At 42.6% G+C, this 23,123-nt stretch overlaps 1 protein-coding gene across 6 annotated transcripts in view; it reads right to left on the bottom strand.

Annotated features, from left to right (window-relative positions):
* The window catches only part of Plekha7 (pleckstrin homology domain containing A7), a 215,618-nt gene that overhangs the window by 59,345 nt on the left and 133,150 nt on the right, over positions 1-23,123 (bottom strand). For 4 of the 6 annotated variants that reach the window (XM_058576952.1, XM_046438058.1, XM_058576955.1 and 1 more), the window contains 4 exons: positions 11,011-11,122; positions 9,977-10,081; positions 7,115-7,187; positions 5,486-5,586 (listed from right to left, as the gene is read on the bottom strand). In XM_058576952.1, coding sequence (XP_058432935.1) covers positions 5,486-5,586; positions 7,115-7,187; positions 9,977-10,081; positions 11,011-11,122 — 391 coding nt within the window. Of the gene's footprint in view, positions 1-5,485; positions 5,587-7,114; positions 7,188-9,976; positions 10,082-11,010; positions 11,123-11,904; positions 12,816-17,794; positions 19,573-23,123 lie in introns of those variants that run through there. The other 2 variants (XM_058576953.1, XM_058576954.1) reach the window with 2 other exon arrangements.

Below are 23,123 nucleotides of genomic sequence, written 5' to 3'. Positions count from 1 at the left end.
GTCTGAAGCACATAATTCCAGGTTTGGCTAAAATCAGACAAGAACTGAGTCAAAATCAGCTGCAGCAACATGTGGCTTGGTGCTGACTTTCACCAAGAGAATGCCCCCTTCATATCTCACTGAAAGAACATTGTCCAAGGGGCCTTTATACACAGCAAGGTGTCTCTATAGAGACAAATGGGCCCATGCTCACTGTGCTTCAACTGCATGGCACAAAATGTGATGCATTTCCACCACAGAAGCTGGTATTCTGTCTCTTCGAATAGTCACTACTGAGTTGGAGAGCTAACCAACATTTGATTAAAAACTCTCGTGCATCTATTAAGTGCTTCTGTCTCAAGGTGCTTTCTGGGAAGAGGTGCTGGGCATGACGCCTGAAAAGCAACTGGGATGGTTTGCAAATCAGAGGCTACACTAGTTTCTCTCCCTGTGCTCTGATAAGTGGAGACCAATTTTTTTTTTTAATTTGCAAGTAAAATCTCATCCAATATACATAGGAAGATGGTATAGAAATAAGATTTACTGAGTGCCTACTTCGTGTCTCCTAAGTATTTCAATGATTTCAGTCTCATTTTAATCCCAATAGCCTTGAGAATACAGACAGAATCTCTGTTTTACAGATGCATCAAATGAAGCTCTGAGATGTTAGGTAAATTTCCCAGATAGCAGGTTCTTCATAACACTTATCATTAGCTGGTACTATTAATTTTACACACTTGTTTGTCACCGGGTTATCATCTGTCTCTTCCTCTGGATTATAAATTCCACAAGAGCAGGAACCTTTTCTATCTTGTGTACTACTGTATCCCCAGGAAGAGTGTTTGGCACATAGTAGATATTAAATAAATATGTGTTAAATGAAGGAAGGGAGAGTTGGAGCCCAGGTCTGACTTCACATCCGGGCTTCTCTGTACAATGCTTGCAGGTCCTCTCCAGAAATGAAGGTGATTATACAGATCACTGGTCCTATAATCTGTTTCCAGAATGAAAGGCAGACTCCACTAAGGACCAAAAAAGAATTAAAAATTAAAATTAAAAGCAAGAAGATTGCATGCTTCCAAAATGGGTGAATGAAAACTTCTCAGATGAACCTTCAGAATTTATTTCTCCTTACATTTAACATGAGTCTAAAATACATATTAAATGTGGACCTCTTCTGACATTCACATGTCCGAGTTCACCTAGCCCAGTGTCAAAGGAGTCTAGGCAAACTTGGCCTTCATTCAAAGCCCCTACAGTGACTGAAGAAACCTTGCATTCTTCCTTTGTATATCTTAGGGGTATCTCTGGTCTGAGGATGGATTCCTCCATATTAGCAAGGTGGAAATGCAGCAATAAGAAAGAGAAGGAACTTATTCATGTCTTATTGAGAATCAGCAGTGTGTCTCCTGAGTATTCTTAGCGTTTTCTGCCTAGTCACAGAGGGTTCTGGGACAGGTGTTCACCCCACCAGACACAACTAAGGCATACTAGAAATGGTAGGTCTCTGCTGTACAAGAATTCATGTAGCCAGCCTTGTCCAGGAATCAACCCAGGACATGTCTCAAGCATGCAGACATGAGTTTGCACGTCTGTCAACAAATGGGCCTTGAGAGTTGCACCTAGCATCACAGAGGAGTCATGCAAGATCACAAATATAAACTCATTCACTAATCAAACTGTAGCAGGTGTGTGCCTGCTGCTCTTGGCTCTGAAGAACAGGTTCCCAAATGCATGCTGCCTGTGCTGGTGCATATTAGATATATTAACTGTGAGGGCAAGAAGGACTGGAGCTCCCATTTCATCTGGCCAAATGACCCAAGCCCAAGATTTCCTGAGCCCGAGGAAGATGCCAGGGCCCAGATGACCTCAAGTCTCCTCATTCCTCCCTAGTCTCATCTAGGAAATGACCTCTTCCTCTCTCTTCTCTGCTTCTCGGTTAACAAAATCCTACTTGGCAACTTTATATGACTGAACAGAAACCAGGCTATACCTTTAAAAAAAAAAAAAAATGAGGCTGTGAGCAAGGAAGCATTTCCCTCAAAAACATAATGTACCTAGGATGTGACTGCTCTGCTGGCTCTTAAACCTCAGGTCTTGATACAGCATTGGTGAAGGGAGCCAGAATCCTTCTACTTCAAGCCCCTCAGGACAGCCTTTAGAACAGGAAAAAAAAAAAAAAAAAAACTTATGTGGGAAATAAAGGAACACCCAGAAGGCCAGGGCCCACCAACTGGTTGATCCTCCTTGAGCTTATTCATGCAACAATAATTCATCATTTATTGTTTACTAGATAGAAAAGTGTGTCCTAAAAGTTGGAGGGGCAGCCTGAAAAAAGGCCATGACAGTTTACAGACAAGTAGGAGAAGCCCTAGGACAAGGATCTACAACCACAGTAAATGTTATCAAAAGGTTCAGGATGCTGTGAGAGGGCAATGGGAACATGGCCTGACCCAGAGAAGGACTTAGAGGAACTGACGTTCACGCTGTCTTCCACATGATAAGCAGCTACTTAGTAGGAGTAGCAGGGCAGAGAGGCCACAACCCCAAGAAGGATGAGAGCACAGAGTATTCATCTTCAGGATGAAGCCAGCATGACTAGCATAAAGAAGTGGAGGGAAGAGCACCACTGGGAGAGCCTCAGCTCTGCACAGAGAAGAACCCAAGTTGTGAGGCCCAGGACATAGAACACTGCATTTCTTGGAATGTCTAAGAACACAGATTCTGAACTGCCCCACAGCCCACTCACTAGCACCCCAAAGAACAATGCTGAAACCCAAAGGGAAATCTTTCTGTCTCAGGAAAACAATGCCTTTTCTGCAGAACCTGCTGACCATGACCAGATCTGCAGAAGCTTTCTCTGCTCTTTTAGACCCTGATGACCCCAAATACCCCTAAACACATGATGCCTTCTGTCTCCCAGATTTGGGAGATTTGGAGATTTGGAGAACATTCTTGGTGAAATCTGTTTTTTTTTCCTTTTCCTTTCTTTTTTGGGATGTTGGGGGTTGAACCCAGGACCTCGTGTACACTAGGCAAGTGCTTTACCACTGAACTACATCCCCATCACTTGGTGAAGTCCTCCTAAGGAGGGAATAGGGAGAAAGAGGAGGGAGAGGGAGAGAGAAAGGGAGAAGAAGAAGTTTAACACACATATGTTTTCTTAGAATCTATTTTTATACTTCCCAATGAAGTGTTAAGATGAAATATGTATAGTCACAATAAGTCACTCTAAGGACATTCCAAATGCTGCTCCATCCCAAACCATGTGTGGCATGTTTGCCCAGAAGTGATGCTCAACCCAGAAAGGAGGGTTTTCTAAGGAAGACTTTTAGGCTGCAAAAGGCAAGTTCAAAAGCCATTGAACAATATGATTTCAGAACAGCTCCTGAGTTACAAAGGAGAGTTTCTAAACAATACAATAAATGATCATTCAAACCTTCTTTTACCTCCTGCAATGTGCAGGAAGTGACTGAGAGAAGACATGAAAGGAAAAACAGAGAAGAAGAGTGAGAAACTGTCCCTCCTCCCTGTAATTCAAATGAAAGAGAATAGAATTCAGGGTAGAGTGTGGCCTCCATCATCTTCCAACTTTGTGACTTCGGGCAAAGTTTCTAAAGCTCTCTGACCCCCACTTCCTTTATATATAAAATAGCCAAAAATACTGACCTCTCAAGTTCTCCAGGAGCATTAAATGAGTTAACATGCATGAACGCACTTGGTTTTACAGATAGAAGGCAATACTATTCCATGCCTCAGAAGTGAAGGAAGATGCCAGAATCACAGATCTGTAGCAATTCTGGAGTAACACTTGACATGAGGGAGGACAGCTCCAACCTGCTGATAAATGAAGCTGAAGTATCAGCTTATTCTGTGCTCCCTTGGAAAGGGAAGGTAGCAGGAAAGTAGGTGTTATGGTTTAGATGTGAAGTAGCCCCCAAAGGCTCAAGTATGAGACAATGCAAGAAAGCTTAGAGAGGTGAAATGATTGGTTTATAAGAGTGTGAACACAATCAGTGCATTTATCCATGGATAGGAATTAACTGAAAGGTAACTGTAGGCAGTCAGGGTGTGACTAGAGGAGGTGGTCCCTGGAGGCATGCCTTTGGGGCATATATTTTGCCCTTGTTGAAAGGAGCTCTCTGTCTGCTTCCTGGTGAGATGTCCTAAGCCACTTTTCTCCACCATACTCTTCCGACATGGTGTCCTGCCTCACCTCAAGCTCTGAGAAATGGAGCCAGCTATCTATGGACTGAGACCTCTGAAATCATGAGCCCCCAAATAAACTTTTCTTCTTCTAATTATTCTTGTCAGGTCTTTTGATCACAGCAGTGAAAAAGATGACTAAAACAGTAGGTGACACCATAGATTCAGTAAGCACCACCATAGATTCCAGTTCAAGATGCTGGTGCAGAAGATCACTTGCAAAAGCCTCTCACAGACTAAGGACCAAATGATAACACCCCAGCCACTACATGTTAACACTGGCCAGCCCTTCCCAAGAATGGCGGGTGTCCTGACTGGGCCTTTTCCATGGTCTTTCAACTATCTATGCCTGGAAAAGGTGACTCTGCTATAATGCCTGCTGCCTAATACTCACCTTGTACCCCCAATACAGGAGAGCCAAGTGAGAGGAATAGTAGGGTCAGGAGACCCTACCCAGCTTGAAGTGGATGGCATTCTCTTTACCCTAAGCAGCTGTGAGAGGGCAGGGATTCTCTTCTACTGTCATCAGGGCTATTGCCGCAATGTTCTCTGGGACTTCTGCTCCAAATGCTGTAAACTGAATTGCCACTTAGTACAACTGATGATCTCCTCACCATTCTTGAGGGACCCAAGAAGTACTGCAGTGAAGGAATCTGTGGAGGCCACCAATGGAGAAGGCCTCAGGACTCCCAAGTTTGGGATTAACCACCACCTTCCTACAACCTCCACACAAGTGTCAGAGTGCACCAAAGGACTGTCACCAATGATCTCAGCCCCACACACTCCAAATGGCATGACACAAAGGAAGCAGAAAAGGGGTTCTGCTGGTGGAAACATCTGCCTAGGGATTTGATCAATTTCATTCTAATGACTTTACCACAAGATAAATAAAGTGAACAAACCTGACAGTTTCTTCAACATGCAGGCTCCCATCCCTCAATGTGAGGACTCATAATTTAATTGACATAAATCCATTGTGGGGATCATCAATTACACTAAATGGGTGGATACTGGGTACACTGGCTGATTAAGTTGATAAGAAGGCAATATATAGTAGCCGTGGGGGAGGAAAGGGTTTAATACTTGAACAAAACTGGAGGACTCCAAAGTTCAGATCCACATGAAATTACTATTGACATATTATTCTAGTTTAAATAATTTATATATTTGTTAATCTGAGTCTGAAACTCTCTAGCTTCCTAACCAACTTCCCTCCTCCCAAAAGCAACTGTGTGTATAAAGGCATTTTTCAGAACAGCTTAACATGGAATTGATGCAGAAGAGAGAGAAGGGGCACTACCTTAAAGGAGTACTTGCGACTTATGCGATCCTCAGGGGCCACAGGTGAGATCACGTAGCTGGGTAGAGGAATGCTCCCGAGGACCACTTCTTCTCGGCTGTCTTTGAATGGAAAAACACATTAGAACAACCTTCTGGGTACTCTGTTCAGGGCTTCTTCTCTCTCCCGGGGACTATGGCCATCTCCTCTTCATGAATCATTTAGACACTCCCTGGGCACTTTTGTGCAATGCTGGAACTATTAAGGTGAACCACACAGGGCACTCCCCCCAAGAGCAGAGAGAATCACATGAGCACACTCAAATCAACCTGGAAAAGGGCAGTATGGCCCGGGCTGTGAGGAAGTTGAGAAGGCTTTAGAAAGTGTTTGAAGTCTTTTCAAGGACAGGGAGGCACATTCTGGATGGGGCAAACCTCATTGGCAAAGTTACAAGACTGTGTGAAAAATCCTACCTTCTAGTTCTATTCTCTCTTCCTCCAAACCATCTTCTTAACCAGTGGTGTCTTACTGCCTATGGAGAGGGTGCTATCGCTCTGACTTAAAGGCACTCTCTGATTCCTCATTGGACACAAAGTCAAATTCGCCCTGTCTACGGGTGACAGCCCTTTCATTTTGGCCCTTATTCACCTCTGGGCTTTATCTTCTAGTATATTCTCCATGCAAGACTCACTTGGCCAGAAGGTCTCTTATACTTTGTTCTGCTCCTAGAACTTTACTCAAAGTTGTATCCTCTCTTCATGATGCCCGTTTCCTCCCACATAGGCAAAGCTCTACCCATCCTTAAAAGTCCAACTCAAATCCTATCTTTTCTAAAAAACCCTTCTCAGATTCTCCAACATAATTCACTTGTTGCTCCCCCTGAACCACCTAAGGACTTCAGATGTCTTTTAAAGCATCAATCATAGTCTAGTCTTGTCTGGTAAATGTCTTTCTCTCCTCCATATTTGAGACTTCCTTCTCAACACTGCCCAGTCCCAAACTTAATGTAGTCCTCCATAAATACTCAGATGGTCAATTCAATTCACCAACTGCCCATCCAACATCAAAGAGGATAAATCTAGATGATGGGTTACAAAATATAATTTATCTATACTTCTCACCTCACCAGATTGCCTCCAAGGTGTAACTATATTTCAAGTAGGGCAGAACCTGATTTTCTGAATTTTGAGACCCTAAGTAGTAAACAAACTGGATTCTATTTCCTTGAAATCAATAGCCTCACTTTCCAGTGCTAAGACTGGTAAAAGTGAAGTCACCAATAATAAACATTAATAAAAACATGGCCAGGCACGGTAGCGCACACTTATAATCCCAGCAGCTCAGGAGGCTGAGGCAGGAGGATTGCAAGTTCAAAGCCAGCCCCAGCAAAAGTGAGTCACTAAGCAACTCAGTGATACCCTGTCTCTAAATAAAATACAAAATAGGGTTGGGGATGTGGCTCAGTGGTTGAGTGCCCCTGAGTTCAATCCCCAGTATCAAAAAAAAAAACCACACTTTGACAGGGTAATAGGCTACTAATTAGCTCAGACTATTAGTCTGTCTACTGGATTTAAGAAAACCACCAATTGTGTGCCCTTACCACCATTCTCTAACACAAACAGTTCTTGGTTGGCTGAGCCTTAAACTCACCTTTATAGTAAAACAAGCAGTAATCAGCAAGCACAAACCACCTCCTTTTCCACAGTCTCATCCCAGAACTGTCCTGCAAAGCAAAGAAAAGCAGTCAGGACACTATCTGAGCATACTGTTCCCCTCCAATCATGTACAACCTAATAACCTAATTCTGGATCCAAGACTTGCCCATATTCACTCTTTTAATAAATTAATAAATATTTTATTGAATAGCTATTCTTTGAATGGGGCATTAAATTAGATTCAATGTTGGTTTATCACAGGAGGGTTTTTTCTTTTTTTTTTTTTTTGGTCTCCAGGAAACAAATTATTATAATCCACCTTATTCTAGAAAGGAAAATGTGAATTCAAAAGTACAGGTCTCCTATTAATAAAGGGATCAGCTCTTAACAAAAGGAAGTTTTTTATTTTGTTTTGTGCTGTAAAATATCTTCATTTGGGCTGATTAGAAAACTGAATTTGCATAGTATTGAATATAGTTTAAGTTAGCTAATTAATTAACTGAAGTAATGTTCCCTTTTAACTAAGCTCAGTTCTCTATGATAAGGAACTGATTTTGTTGTTGTTTTACTTCCATTCAATGTGGAGATTGGATTTTCTTTGCTATAAAATTTCCTTATAAAAAGAGTCTGGCTTTACTCATCTGAAATGTAAAACTTTACATTTATTAAGAACATTTTAGTGCAGCTGGCTGGGGTTGTGGCTCAGCAGTAGACTGCTGGCCTACCAAATGTGAGGCCCTGGGTTTGATTGATCCTCAGCACCACATAAAAATAAATAAAGAAAATAAAGGTATTGTGTCCACTACAACAATAACTATATATATATATATATATATATATATATATATATATATATATATATATATATATATATAAAAAGAACATTTTAGTGGGGAATGAGATTGATCAAATTATGTGTATGTACGAATATAGCATAATAAATCCCACTTATGTATAATTATAATGCACCAATTAAAAAAAGAACATTTAAAAAATAAAAATAAAGTAATGTGTTCAACTACAACTATGAAAAAAAAAGAACATTTTAAATAACTATGAAAATTCAAAAAATATGGCCAAGGGAGGAAATTAGCAATGTTTCTAGGGTCAGTTCTCTTCAAAACCTAAGAAAATCTCAGAGCTGTTTTTAGTTAAAGTTGTTAAAATTCATCTTCCTTATGCAGAAGTTGTTTGACAGGCTTGAATTAAAACAAAAACAAAATAAAACCTGACAATTTCTAAACCTAAACATGAGGTTTGTTCATCCTTCTATCAAACTGCTAAAACCAAATTTAACTTGATGATGTCATCAATTTATCAATTTTACCTCCTCCGAATTGACCAGATTATTTCTGAGGTCTTGGCACACAATACCTGCTTCCTTTTTAATGGGATTACCCATCCTGCCATACCTAGTGCCAACATCACTTATCTTGGGAAGCCTTTCAGAACTCCCCAGGCACAGCTACACTCTGCTGTGTCCAGAGTGTTCTACACAGACCTGTTATGGGTACAGCACAGTCACTGGGTCAGCAAGGGCATGGAAAGAGGGGAGAAGAATTATTTAGGATCCCTTCCCTCTCCTTCCATGTTTCCAAGGAGCATCCTTTGTTCAACAGGGACAGTCATACACACGGAAAAAAAAAATCAGAGATTAAATTACTCAAATAGAAAAGAGATGTAGCTAAAAGAGAGGAGAACAGAAGCTGTGAGGAGTGGGGATGGGAGCAATAGTTTGGGGCCAGAGGCAGATCTGACAGAAGAGACTAAGCACTGTGAAAACTATACCAAGAAACAGAACTGGGGAAACACACATCAAATGAACTTTTTGGGAATGCTCCCATGTAGTGTGCAACACAATGCCCTTCTCTCACTTCCCACAAAGGATTTTTCTAAAATGGATATCATTGCTCTTGGAATTTGATTGGTGGCTTTTGGGGATGCTGACAGGAAGCACAGCATAGGTAGACAGGATGCTATGACAGGATGGATAACAATGTGACACAAGAGATGTGCTGTTTCCCTTGGCAGATGATGAGCTCCTTGAAGACAGGAACCACATGTCACTTATCTCTTTATAGGCTCTGTGAGAGCATTCAGAACATGGCAAACACTTGGGAAGCAAATGAATGAATGGCAAGGAGAGAAGAAAGGGGACAAAAGAGACACCGTCCTGGGAGCTCATAGCCCAGCACGGCCATAGGACTAGAAGTGGATAAACTTGGGGTTGGAGATGAAACATGGCCTAGGGGAGACAGAGATATCACTTCCTCACTGAATGGAAGTGGGAGAAGGAGGAGCAGGTGATGGTTCTGAGGTCTCTAACCTGTGTGCCCAGGAGAGTAGGTATAGTACCCACATTATTAAGATCCAGAAAAAACAGGCTAGGGGAAAGAGAAGTAAGGGGTGTGGAAACAATGAGCTGAGTCTGGCTGATTTGGAATCTGGGGTGCTAAGGAGCTAGATATGTGTGCTAGAAAAGAGAGAGGAAAAGATGGGACTTTTTCAGTCAAATGATAATAAAGACTTTAACATCAGGAAGGCAGGTTCTAGTAGAAATTGGTGGTAAGGCTGAATTCAGGCTGACCCTTTCACTCTATGGCCTGGGTCCCAGGTCAGCCGACAGTACCAGTGGTCAGAGGCTGAGTGGGTTTTGGGAGAGAAGCTGTAACCCTTCAGCAGCCAGTCCACTCATAAAAATGAACAGCAAATCACTCAGCATGGTGGGCAGAATGCACCTGTCCCCACACAAACTTGGGAGCAAAAACTTTTGTGCCTCTTCCTGTGTCCTGGGGCTAGGAAAAAGAAGGAATGCAGCAAGGGCCATCCCGCCACCTCCCACTCCTCGGCTCCTCACCTGCTTGTGCAGCCAGCCCCTCACCACCACTGGAACATTGAGGTTTCTCCGAATGGCCTGTTCCCTCTTCCCAAAACTGTGGACTTTATTGCTGGACTTAATGATCTAGGAAAAAGCAGAGTTAAACTCTAGCAGCAGGGAATTTAGGGAGGTGCAAGAAAGCACTTGTGGTAGGAAGGCTGTTGGCTCTCGCTGCTTTACTCTAAGTGGCAGCACCCTTTGATCAAAACAGCAACGAGACAGAGAATAGGCATGCACATGGCCATAGCATTCTAATTAAAAAGCAAGCTCAAGACCTGGCAAGCCTCCCAGCTGGGTCACAAAGAAAAAAATTTAAAGGGATTTTTCAACCAACTCACCAGCAGCTGTTGTCTCTAATATGTCTATGGCTCTCTGGTGTAAAGCTATTTTTTGGTCATAGATTTCTTGCCTATGTCCTGATCTTTACCCTCCTGTCTGGGTTTGCCCTTCAATACTCTCCCCCATTGTGCAATGCTGACTCTTCTCCCTGATCTTTAGTCAGTGTTCCCACACACTGAGCACAGGAACTTTGGTGCTCTTTCCAAGGACACCCTTCCTCAGGTCCATCTGTCACAGAATCTCATCAGGCTTTAACACACAGCCCATAGGAACAACAGTGTGGCCTTCTCAACACATGACAGGAAAGTAGAGAATGTGTTCAAGGACCCAGATATCAGTCCTGGTCTTTCAGCAATCACCCATTTTCTTGGACAAGGGACATAATGCCTCCTGACCTCAATATCCTGGGCTGGGATTGTGGCTCAGTGTTAGCATTTGCCTAGCATGTGTGAGGCACTGGGTTCGATTCTCAGCACCACATATAAATAAATAAAACAAAGGTCCATTGACAACTAAAAAAATATTTTAAAAAATATCCTGACCTATCACTTAGGGAGGATACTTCTTAGGGATCTCCCTCACAAAACTATGGTGACCATCGAATGGGCCTCTGATTATAAGGGGGCTTGGCAAAATACAAAAGGGAGAGATGGAACCAGTGGCCAGGAACTCACCTTGGGTCCAGGCTTGGCCTCCAGGGTAGATGTCGTACCAGCTGTGGATGTTTCACTGACCATGCTGGATGGTCTTTGGTTTCTCTCTTGCTTTGACATATGTGGGTTTGGCCTGTGGGGAGACATGGGGAATCCAATGTGTTAGTGCCAAGCTAAGGAGTGGGAACTGGTAGCAGAGATTTGTTCCATGTTGGAATTGGTTGCTTGGCCTTAGAACGATTCTGGCCAGATTTTTTAGAGACTACCTGACTCCAAACTACAGCCGAAGGGCCTGCCCTAGTGCTTCAGAGAACCAAGAGAAAGACAGATGGGCACATTTCCACAGCCAGACAGCCACAAAGGCGCCCAGACTGTCATCCCTGCCTGTTGTCCTAAGGTCCTCATACTGCTGTCCTACTTGGGTGTCTGTGACAACTGCCCCATCAGATGGGCACACACTATTATTCTTCACAGGAGGCAAGAGCAATTCATACCCTTACACACACACACAAACACACACACCTCTAATTCCCTGACTCCCAAAAGAAACTGTTTATAATTAGTAACAAGAAATCACTTGCGCACACATGCACACCCCCATATACACAGAGAATGCTTACATAAATGCCGATGGGGCTTGTCTCCCAAAATAGACTACTCAACAAAGAGTACTATTCTGGGAACACTCCATTTGCCCCAAAATAGAGCCATAAAAGATATTAACCCCTTGTACTATGCCTGGAGAGGCAGAAGAGATGAAGCCTTCCGTCCACCCCAATGAGGATCCCTGGTGCTTCCCTATCAGCATCCCAGAGATGCAGTACATTCCACTGAGAAGTCAGGCCCTGAGAGGGCCAGCACACTGGGAACATCTTGGCTCGACACTAAAGAGACACTTGAGAGCATTCTCCTCACCTGCCTCCACAAAGCCCTTGCATCTGCCAGTCTTTCAAAGCAGTGGTGACAAATACCTCCACACAAATTCAATACCTCTCTTGAACAGTTCAATACCAGATTCCAAGATCTTGCCAACTCCAGGACCAGTAAGCTTCCTTTTAAGAAGAAGTCTTAGTGTTTGGTGGCTGGGTTTTGTCCACTGTTCTGACGGGCAACAGGATCCAGGCAGTTTGATGCCAGTCAGACTATAATAAATTGAGACTCGCTGCCTGAAGAATAGAAAAAAAATCTGCTTTGGAGGACTGTACCAGGACCCTGAAGTGATGGAGCTGGAGAATCCAGCCAGTCACAGCCAAATAAAAAGCACTTGAGATGTCCTTCAAGAGGCTCACTTTTCGAGAGGTGTGATGGAGAAATTCCAGTTTCCACTGTAGAGATTTGATGCTCTCTTCAAAGAACAGTGCTGCTTCTGTACCAGGAGGGAAATTCTCCACACAAGTCTCCGTGACTACTGTGCCCCCAGAGCAGTTCCAGCAGCAGGACCACTGTAGCAAGCTTTCCAAGGGGCCAGGCCCTGTGGGATGCTTGGCAGCTGGAGGTGCACATCCCACCAGCAGAAAGATCACTGGCTCCTTATCAGCTCAGGCACTTACTTCAGATTCCCCGCCCCCGGCCTCCATCCCAGCCAGACTTTTGTTACTGCTCCCCACTCAGAAGGAGAATGTCACCATGCTCAGCCGCTCCCCTGTTGGCAGACACTGTGTGCAGTGAGAGATAATCACCATTTGGGATGGGAAGGGGCTCTGAGAGGCTGCCTTTTTCATCCCCTGCTTCCAGGCAGAACTATGTCTGAAACATGGTTTTCAGCTGGTTTTACCTAACTTTAGATTTCCAGAGGGGGAAATAAGGAAGAAGAGCTCTCAAGTTAAGGCAGTTGACTGAATCTCTAGTCAAAATTCAGGACACACAGTCCAATGACAGAAAAGATTTGTCTGGGATTTTATCAAATTTAATTTGCTTTCACTTAAGCTACTAATAGAGTCTTATTATATATGGAATATTTGAGAAATATAAGAAAAAGCTAAAAGCAGAGTAAATAAAATCACCCAGAGTCCTGCTATCCAAATGACTGATATATTTATATCCACTCTTTTTTTTAATGCCTGTTTTGGGCTTTAGGGGGTGGGCACTTTTTGGTTTTTACATAATTGTGATCGTGAACTTACGTCTTCATTTTTTAAACCATTGTAAAATCATCAACATGATTTTAAATGACTATCTCATTTTCCATCAATGGAAAATGAGACACCCAATATCTTCTCTGTAGGACAAAGATTTGTGATTGATCCTGAAAATCCAGAACAAATGGATACTGTTGCCATTTCTGTACCTTACAATTTTGAGTTCTAACTGCCTCCCCACATGTTCTAACCCCCAGCACTCCCCAGCCACTCCCTAGTGGAAGAAAGATGGCAGCCTTGGGTAAGCCAGGAAAGAGGGTATGACAGCCATGTGGGGAGCCATCTATGAACAGATTTTAGCTATAGAAGGACTGACTGTGGCTATAACTCTGGACATCAGTGAATGACAGCAGTAGATGGGGAAGGAAAAGAAAGGAACATACAATGACAATTCTAGTTCTCATGCACTGTGCTGCTCAGCCACACCCAAGGGAAGCTTATGAGAAGACATGATGAAAGTCCAAATTCAATTTGCCCCAGGGAAGAGACTGAGTTGTCTATATGAACACAGAGCATGTCCTCCCCAGGGCCTCTCACAGGCAGGGACAGCTCCCAACTCAAGCCACAGACTCAGCCAAGACCTGGTTCTTTGAAAGATCAAGGGACAACACAGCTACCCACCCTGTCCAAGTAATAAGATCTGTCTTCAGAGGATGTTCCTCTGAATCTCCTCAACATGGATCATGGTCTTTCAGATCCTTCACGGGGGATAAGTCTTTAGAAATAACTACAAGTTATCCAGAATTATAAAGTAGAAAAAATAATGGTGGTCATGCTTGGGGAAACCACTTGGCATTAAATAGGAATATGAAAAAAGTTTCCAAATAATTTTTTTACTCGGCTGAAAAACTGGCTCTGATAGAAACTACTAGTAGTGGTTCACCTCAAAAGCTTAGCAATGGGAACATCCTTGTGTGACACATTCGGAACAGACAACACTCCAAGGGATATCTCTCACTTGGATATGGGAATGCCAGTACATTTGTTCCAGCCAATTTCATCTTACAGGGGTGTTCCCCACTTAAAAGCCTGGGAAGACACTGATTTGTCCTCAAGTCCTCAAACTGGGTATACTGTACTGGTAAGTCTCAACCAAGAAATGTTCCCATCCCAGAGAAAAGCCTGCGTCCCTGAACAAAGCAACTGTGAAAAACACATGCCCCTGGCATGCCCTCAGGCACACTGAGTCATGCAGATCCCTGGGACAGGAGACCAAACAACCTGCACATGCAGACTCTTGGTGTCATTAAACAAAATCTATTAACTTAAAAGCCTGCTTGCTGGGTTTCTGTGCTATCTGGATTCCCAGTACAGTGGGATGGTTTGAACAAAGACCTCACTTTCCTTGGTTTAAGCTACATGAATGCCAATTATTTTGCTGGAGGGCTGTGGGCTGAAGTTCAAAACAGAGAGCTAGAGTTTTTGCTCAACTGCCTCCCATGGGAAATGCACAAGAGAAGCAAGGACTAGATAAAGTCAATCTGGGGAAAAAAAAAAAAAAACAGTTGAAGAATGACTGATTCTACTCTGAACTTTGTCAAGGATGTTTCAGGGGAGCCTAGGCAGGAAATGGCTTTCTCTATGCTTCGATTTCCCCATCTGTATAAGGAGCTGCCTTCTGCTTCCTGCATGTCCAGAACCAAATGCACGTAACATTGACAGATTTAGCCAGAAAGGAAGGTTATGAGTACAGAAGTCTTTTTTTTTTCCAGTAGGTCTGCATTTGGAGAAATTTGTTTAAGGAGCCTTAGCTGCCACTCAATTAATGGCAAGAACTGAAGCACTAAAGAGGGATCACAGCAAGACCATTCCCTACTCTATATGTCACAAGAGGTAGGACAAGGATAACCAACCCTGAAGGATAGGTACAAAAGGTCAAGCAAAGGGACTAGGTGGCACTTGTCAAGCACCTACTATGGCCCTTTCCCTATATTACTTCAGTTTTACCATCTCCATTTTGTAGATAAGGAAATTGAGTCTCAGAGAGATTAATGACTTGCTTAAGACAATAGCTGAACCCTGAAGCCTGAGCTTTTGCCACAAAGACTGTTCCATGACAAATCCTGAGGTCTGAGAGAAGTAGGCTTTGGTTCTTAACCCCAAGGCCGTGCCCAAACCAGTGGGATCCTGGGGTATTGGAAAGAGCAAGAGCCCAGGTAACTGGGTCTCAGCCAAGCTCTGAAGCTTACTGACTCCCCCACAAATCACATCCAGATCCCTGAGCCTCCGTTTCCATTTTGTAAAATGGAGTGAAAATTGCCTTTCATCTCACAAGGCAATTATATGTATTGAAATGACACTTTGAAAACCATGAAGCACTGCATGAAATGAAATGCATTACTCGTGACTGTTACTAGTGGAGACCCCAGAATTTAAATCCCACCTACAGTTTATTTTTATTTTGAAGGCACTTTTCTCCAGAAAACTCAAGGTGCCAAACAATTAGTTTATAAACAATGATCACTTCCTATAAAAACAGAGTGCTTTATCTGTGAATTTTTAAAAAATATTTTTTATTAGGGGCTGGGGTTATGGCTCAGTGGTAGAGTGCTTGCCTAGCATGCATGGGGCACTGGGTTCAATCCTCAGCACCGCATAAAAATAAAATAAAGATATTGCGTCCACCTAAAACTAAAAAATAAATTAAAAATTATTTTTTAAAAAGTATTTTTTATTAGTTATAGATGGACATAATACCTTTATTTATTTTTTATGTGTTGCTGAGAATCGAACCCAGTGCCTTACACATGCAAGACAAGCACTCTGCTACTGAGCCACAACCCCAGCCCTTTATCTGGGAATTTTTTGTTGTCATTGTTGTTAAAGTTTATAAACTCTGTGGAATAACCCATTCTGAAATAGTGTCAAGAGTCATTAAGACTACAGCAGGAAGTTAGAAAGCTATGGGGAAATAAGGATCTCTTACTGAAAAGACCTCATTAAAGGACAAGTGTATGCTACTGATAGGCCAAAAAAAATGGGATCCTAGATTCATATCTGTCCTCAAGAATTCTACACAGGGAGCTTAGCTAAAATTTGTAATATGAAAGGAGGAGTATATGAGAAGAGGGCACAATTACAGACACCAGCACATTTTTTAAGGAGCTTACGCCCACCAACTAAGAGGTTTGGAAAAAGCAATACACAATCAAAATCAGGAAAAAAAAGAAAGTTCTTGTCCCAAATAGGCATAGATACCTCCACACCCCCTCTTCCCAGAGAAAGAGACGCAGACAGACCGCCAACGCTCACTGTAAACTCCCAACACCCTGGGGGAGGCTGTCTGACATGGGTTTTCATTCAGTAACTGTGGCCTCATTACTCAACTATGGCTTTCTGTGTTCCTTCTTCCCCCTCAACTCCTCTTAAACACAGGCTACAATTCCTCATCCCACCCCAGGAGCTGGAGGCCAGCCCAAACAGCACCCCCTCACCTGGCATGAAAATAACCCTGTAAGACTTGCCCCTCAACTCAAATCAGAGAACTAACTGCCTTAGTCTTGGCATAAGTTCCTGCTCTGTGCATGACCTTGGACCAGTCTCTTCCACTGTCCAGGTTCAATGTGTATCTATGCAGGAGGAGAACTGGCCCTGAACCTCTACTGCTACCTCCACCTCTGCTCTGCTCTGCTCTGCTCTGTCTCAGAGATGCTCCAGTTCTAATCTGTGTCTTTGGCAAGCCCTCTTATAACCTATCTGAACCTCCCAGACTAACAAGCAGCCACTTTTTCATTAGACAATGACATTTTCTAATGCAGATCTGAGCATTTCCCAGACTTGTGGGGGAAGTAAAGCAAAAGCACAAGAAGGAAAAAACAAAATTCATAGGAAGAAACAAAATTACTGTTTGCAAGAAGCAGCTTCCATTCTACACACGGCAAAGCCACCACTGCAGCATTTTCACCCTAGAGTCAGAGCTGAAGACATGGTTGCTGTGTGGCTGTGACTGCATCCCCAACGCCAGTGCCGATGCCCTTCAAATCATCCACTGCAAACATCAACACCTAGGTGTCTGAATGAACTAAGGTCCCCCTCCCCATCCCTTCCCCTACCTGTGACTGTCACAAATGCTGTTTCTGAATCCAGGTAAGAAAACTGAACAGTCAAGTTTCTGCATGTGTTTGCCAGGTGTTTCCATTTTTCCCCATTTTTTCTGCTGCCATGGCAACCAAATGCAACAGGCAAAGCTAGTCTAAGACTGTCAGCATCTAGAGATAAGGTGCTGGCTCTAACAACCACAGATGGAAACACATCAGCCTCACTGCCCAGAGCCCAACAGATGAGCAGAAGGATGGACTCCTTTGGATGCTCTGGAGTACCCTCTCTACTGCTCCCATGCTGATAATCTCTTATTACCAGCTTTTACCAACTTGTAGCTACAGAAGGAGCAGGAGGAAGAGGAGACAGCCATCCCATAGCAGCAGGAGATACCTAGCCCCTAGGCCTAGAATCTGCACAAGCCTTAGGAGAGTCTTGCCCTGCAACCTGTACAATGAATCCCCCTCAGCAGAACTCAAAGATCAGGAAGATGACTCTTACCTTCAGCAAGATTGCACCTTTTTAAATGTTATCCTCCAAATACCACTCAACATTTCATGCAATTTCACTTGTGTTTCTTTTACAAATAATCCAATGATAAAAATAGAGAAGGGACAAACTAAACTCACCAGGACATCAGGGTGGGCAGGCCAGATAGGGCACTTTCCTGGTTAGGAGCCTCCATGGAGATCCCACATGCTTTCCAGCTGACTGCTCAGACTGACAGCGGGCTTCTGAAGTTCCAGAGCAATCGCATAGTCTCTCACAACCCCAGGCCCCACCTCAACGTGAAATGCTTGACAGAGCCTGGGGATCAGTGCACACAGCCTGCTGTCAGTCAGCTGCTGGCGTCACCACTAAGGAATGCTTCTCTCCCCTTCCTGAGAGCTGTAGAGGTGTTTGTCAGCAGGTTCCTGGGCTGCCCAGAGCCAAGGAGAAATTGCTCCTGTGCAAGAGCACCCAACACTGAAACCAAAGCCCTGGGCGTCCAATGTTAAGGATGTGTGTGGCACTTTTAGCAAAAAAAGGGCTGGCTCCAAGCTCACAATTCAAAAACGTCACTAAGAATCAGGAAAGAGGCTTAAGAAGAGCACAAATGATCCAGTCTCTGAAAATGAGGTCCTATAAGAAAAGGTTTGAGAACATTTTCTGCAGAAGAGATGGTTGAGAAGGCTTGGCATCTTTCAAGCAAGAGTGAAGTGACTATGGATTTTCATTACCACAAATACGATTACAATTAAAAAGTCTATGCAGCAGTAGCATACTCAGCTGGCAAGCTGTTTGAGTATGGCCAACAACAAAGATTGTCCCCTGAAGAACACTCAAGTATGCAATATAGCATGTTGTTTAGAAGCACAACATCTGGGGCCAGAATTCCTGGATTTAAATCTTGACTCCACCACTTACTAGCTTGTACAAATCTATTGAGTCTAATGACTGATGCCCACCCCCCATTGGAAACAAAGAACTGAGAACTAAATAGCATAATAGAAAGGGTGAAATGAAAAAACACGTACTCTAGTCATACAGCAAACATAGCTTGTTGGCAACAGGCCCAAAAGGGCTACTTCCCTTATTAGTCTGAACTGTGAGTTATTAAGGGTAATCATTAATGCTATCCAATAAAAATGTGTGATTTTTTTTTCCCCAGGTACATGGTGGATAAGCACTTCCCTACTTCTCTTGAAGTTGGGAGTGGTTCTGGGACTTGCTTTGACCAATAAAACATCAGTGGAACAGCTAGTGTATAATCCATTCAGGTCCCTTTTTCTTGCCTTTGGCAATTGTGAAAACATAGAAATGAAGCCTCCCTAAGTAAAGATGACAGAACATAGTCCCTCAGGTGACCTACAATGGACACAGAACAAAAATGAAAAATATTTTATTTTAAATCATTAAAATCTTGTTTCTTGTTATCACAGCAGACCCTAGCCTATCCTGAATGATTCTGTATGATTGACACAGAAACTAGAACACTTAGGGCTCTTGTCTTCTGTATCCATCACATCATAGCTTTCTCTGTACCTCTCATCTGTAAGATAGAAACCGTCTTTGGGTGGACATGCACTGATTATTCCAAGCGGCTCAGATGAGTCCTACCTGCCAACAGGTGAGGAAGATTTACCTGTTTATACCCACAATGGCCTAAGAGAAGTCCCCATGGAGATGGGCCTTATAAATTTTTTTCTTCTCACAGAAAGAACCCAAGATTATTTGACTAAAATCTAAGCTTGCCACCACAGCCCAAAGAATTTTGGGTATCTGGAGAATACTTATGGGTGAACAGAAGAACTTGGGAATAACTAATGAAGAATGAGAAGTTTAGTAAGTTGTCTAAATCAGTTGTTTTCAAGCTTTTGCCTGTATCAGAATCACCCAGGAAGCTTGTTAAAAACCCAGACTACTGGGCCCTGCCTCTGAATCAGCAGGTCTGGATAGGCCCAAGAACCTGTATCTTTATCAAGTAACCAAGAGACACCGTTTTAGAGACCACACTTTGAGAATCACTGCTCCAGAAGGATTAGCTTTAAGAAACCGGAGGCGGTGGCTTTGGTGAGGGGAATAAGTGGGGTTATAACTCTCCAGGAGTTGGACTTACCAGATACTCTTTGGAGAAATAAAGGAAAGGCCCAGTTTTACCTTTTCCACCCAAGATACTCATCTGACAGTGCATGTACAAGAACACCAATGGTCATCACAGTCATTTATCCTCATCACATAACACCCTTTACAACAAAATTGAGTTTCTTTAAGGGAACAAAAGAGGAATGTCATTTATTTGCATATTTTTTTACCTTTATTTATTTTTATTTGGTGCTGAGGATGGAACCTACGGTCTCTCACGTGCAAGGCGAGCGCTCTACTGCTGAGTCACAACCCCAGCCCCAATTTGAATATTTTCAAAACAGTTCCTGCAAGGGGAAATTATGCCTTAGCCTCCAGAGTTTCTCCAGGAGATATATCTGGATGTGTTTCAGGAAGGAGCAATTTAGGTAATTGGCTACAGCCTTCCTCTTCATCTCTATCTTCACACTCTCCTTCATAAACCTCCACTACAAGTCATTCTTCTTGACTTCTGACTCCACCAAGGCTGGTCACACCTTGCATGGGTTGTTCAGGACCCACACACGTGTGCACACACACTAATCTTCCCACATCTAAACTGTCCCCTTCCTTCAGTTTAGGGCCAGACTTCTTTCATCTTTACCAAGGTCAATCAATCACCAAGTTCTGTCAATTTCAGCTCCCAAGTATCTCCAGAATCTACCCAGTGCTCTTAATTTCTCACTCTAGCTCAATTGGTGTAGACGTTCCACGCAGTACCCTATTTCTCTGTGGGTCTTTGCCCAAGTTGTTCATCTTGACAAAACAGGTTTCAATTTAAACTAGACAAAACAGGTTTCAATTTAAACTATAGCCCTTCCCAGGACTGAGGGGCTTTCCACAGACCCTACAGCAGGTTAGAGTCTCCTTTGATCAATTCCCACAAAGCCCTATGTTTCCTCTATCACAAATAATTCATAACATTTTTGATCTTGTCATTATCTGTCTTCGTAAGCTCCTTGCCAACAGGACCACATTTGTCTTGCTCCAGAGTCCAACACAGCCCCAACACAATTTAAGTTTATGAATAAGTGTGGAAATCTTCACATTTTTTTTCCTAACCCTTTGTCTCAACGCCTTTTACAAGGAATATCCGACTACCCAGTGCCACCCAACCCCTGAGATAATCAGATATACCCATGACATCCAGGAAATGGCCTCAGAAAGAAGGAACACCTTTTCCTTGGAAACTGGATGGAATTGAGATTAATTAGAGATATTCTGGCAGGAGAAAAAAGCCTACCTATTCAGAAGTAGTGAAGGGATAGTTTTCTGTTAAGAATGAAGGGAAGGGGGCTGGGATGTGGCTCAAGCGGTAGCGCGCTCGCCTGGCATGCGTGCGGCCCGGGTTCGATCCTCAGCACCACATACAAAACAAAGATGTTAACATGAGACAGGGAAAATACCTGGGATGCCAGATGACCAGTTTATGGTGGTTGATAACATGTTGGGAAACCGTGTAGTTTAGCACCTACACCCCTCGTGGCCTAAACCAATCAGTTCAAAGGAATTCCCCTCTTGCACTAACCAATTACCCCTACCCAACTTGTTCCCACCAGTGAATGTGCAAATCAATGTTAAGAGTTGTTGTTTGATTTTCCCGCGGTATGGAATGATTTGCTGTATGATGCTGTGATGCATAGAGTATCTCCCCCAAACCTATAAAATTTCACTGGACAAAGGACTGGGACTCACTTCCTGGGACCACTGCATTGGAAACAGTTGTGAGTCCAGGCTCGAGCTTGCAATAAAGACTCTTGTGTGATTGCAAAAAAAAAAAAAAAAAAACAAAACAAAACAAAACAAAGATGTTGTGTCTGCCGATAACTAAAAAATAAATATTAAAATTCTCTCTCTCCCTCTCTCTCTTTCTCTCTTTAAAAAAAAAAAAGAATGAAGGGAAGAAGAAATGTTTGTGACAGAATTGTTTAGTGATGGAAGCCTATGCATCTCTAGCAGCTCTTACTGAAGTTGGTAACTTCCTGCACCAAGAGTTCTGATGGATTCTCCATTCAAACCTTATAAAGATGGGTGACTGTCTCACAAAGGGGACTGAATTCAAGGACCTCTTCTCTTCAGAATTCTATACACAAACTCATTTGGGGCTGGAATTTGAGGAATTCACTCTCTCATACAGAAGTTCTTTCTCCATGTAGGAGACAAGACAAACTTTACCTTCTACTACTCTCTCAACTACAGGATGAGCATCCCTTATCCAAAATGCTTAGAATTCAAAGTGTTTCAGATTTCAGAGTGTTTCAGATTTAGGAATATCTACATGGACTTCACCAGTTGAGCATACCTAATTCAAAAATCCTAAAATCTGAAAAACCTTTTTTTAATGTATTTCTTTTTAGTTACAGATTGATACAATACCTTTATTTTGTTTCTTTTTATGTGGTGCTAAGGATCGAACCCAGTGCGCCTCACACATGCTAGGCAAGTGCTCTACCACTGACCCATAACAACAGCTCCCTGAAAACCTTTTTGAGTGCCAATATAATTCTCAAATTTTTTGAGTTTGGAACATTTCAGATAAAGGATGCACAACCTGTAGTATTAAAGTCAGACCCTCCCCCACCCTGAGCCTGGCAGTCATGTCCCATGGACCACCATTACCAAAATAATTAACCAAGCAATCTCTGACAAAGTCAAAGGCTGGATTGCCTGAAGAGACCACATAAAGACAGCAGAGACCTTAAAATCTAGCCATCCTTGGGTGGCATCTGGCTCTCTACTTCTAGCCATCTGACTTTGTACAAGTGACTTTTATTTTTTTGATTCCCGGCATCTTCACCTCTAAAGAGTGATGATGGTCAACCTCTCAGGATTACTGTATTACACGAGATATGCATGTAAAGCCTCCAGCACAGAGTAAACATGCAAGAAAAGTCAGTGTCATCACAATTATAGATTTCTAATTTTAAAAGTTCTGTAGGATAATGAATCTAAACTGAAAATACTATAGAGATAAAATTACACGTTTTGAATTTACTTCAAAATAATCCAATGGGTGAAAGGGGGGGGTATGGATGAAATAAAATTATGAGCACATTGGAGTTACTGCCTTCTCTCAACTTTTATATGTTTAAATTTTTCCATAATTAAAAAATTCAAAAACAGTAAGTACTAACGCAGGAAAATACTACAAAAATATAAATACTGATGGTTTATTTTAAGATCACATTTTATTTAAGTTACAGAACATAGGGAAAATTTTATTTAAAACTTAAAGCTAATATCCCTTTGCTTCTCAAAAATAAATATTTTCTTCAGATAGACTTGCCCCAGATGAGAAGGGAGCAGAACAACTTATGCACTTTTCTTGCCTTCATTTTTTGGAAAAACAATATG

The sequence above is a fragment of the Marmota monax genome, unplaced genomic scaffold (assembly GCF_021218885.2).
Source record: "Marmota monax isolate L192 unplaced genomic scaffold, Marmota_monax_Labrador192_F-V1.1 WCK01_AAM20220418_F8-fsc00061, whole genome shotgun sequence".
Lineage (NCBI taxonomy): Eukaryota > Metazoa > Chordata > Mammalia > Rodentia > Sciuridae > Marmota > Marmota monax.
This window is presented reverse-complemented; position numbering and strand designations above follow the sequence as displayed.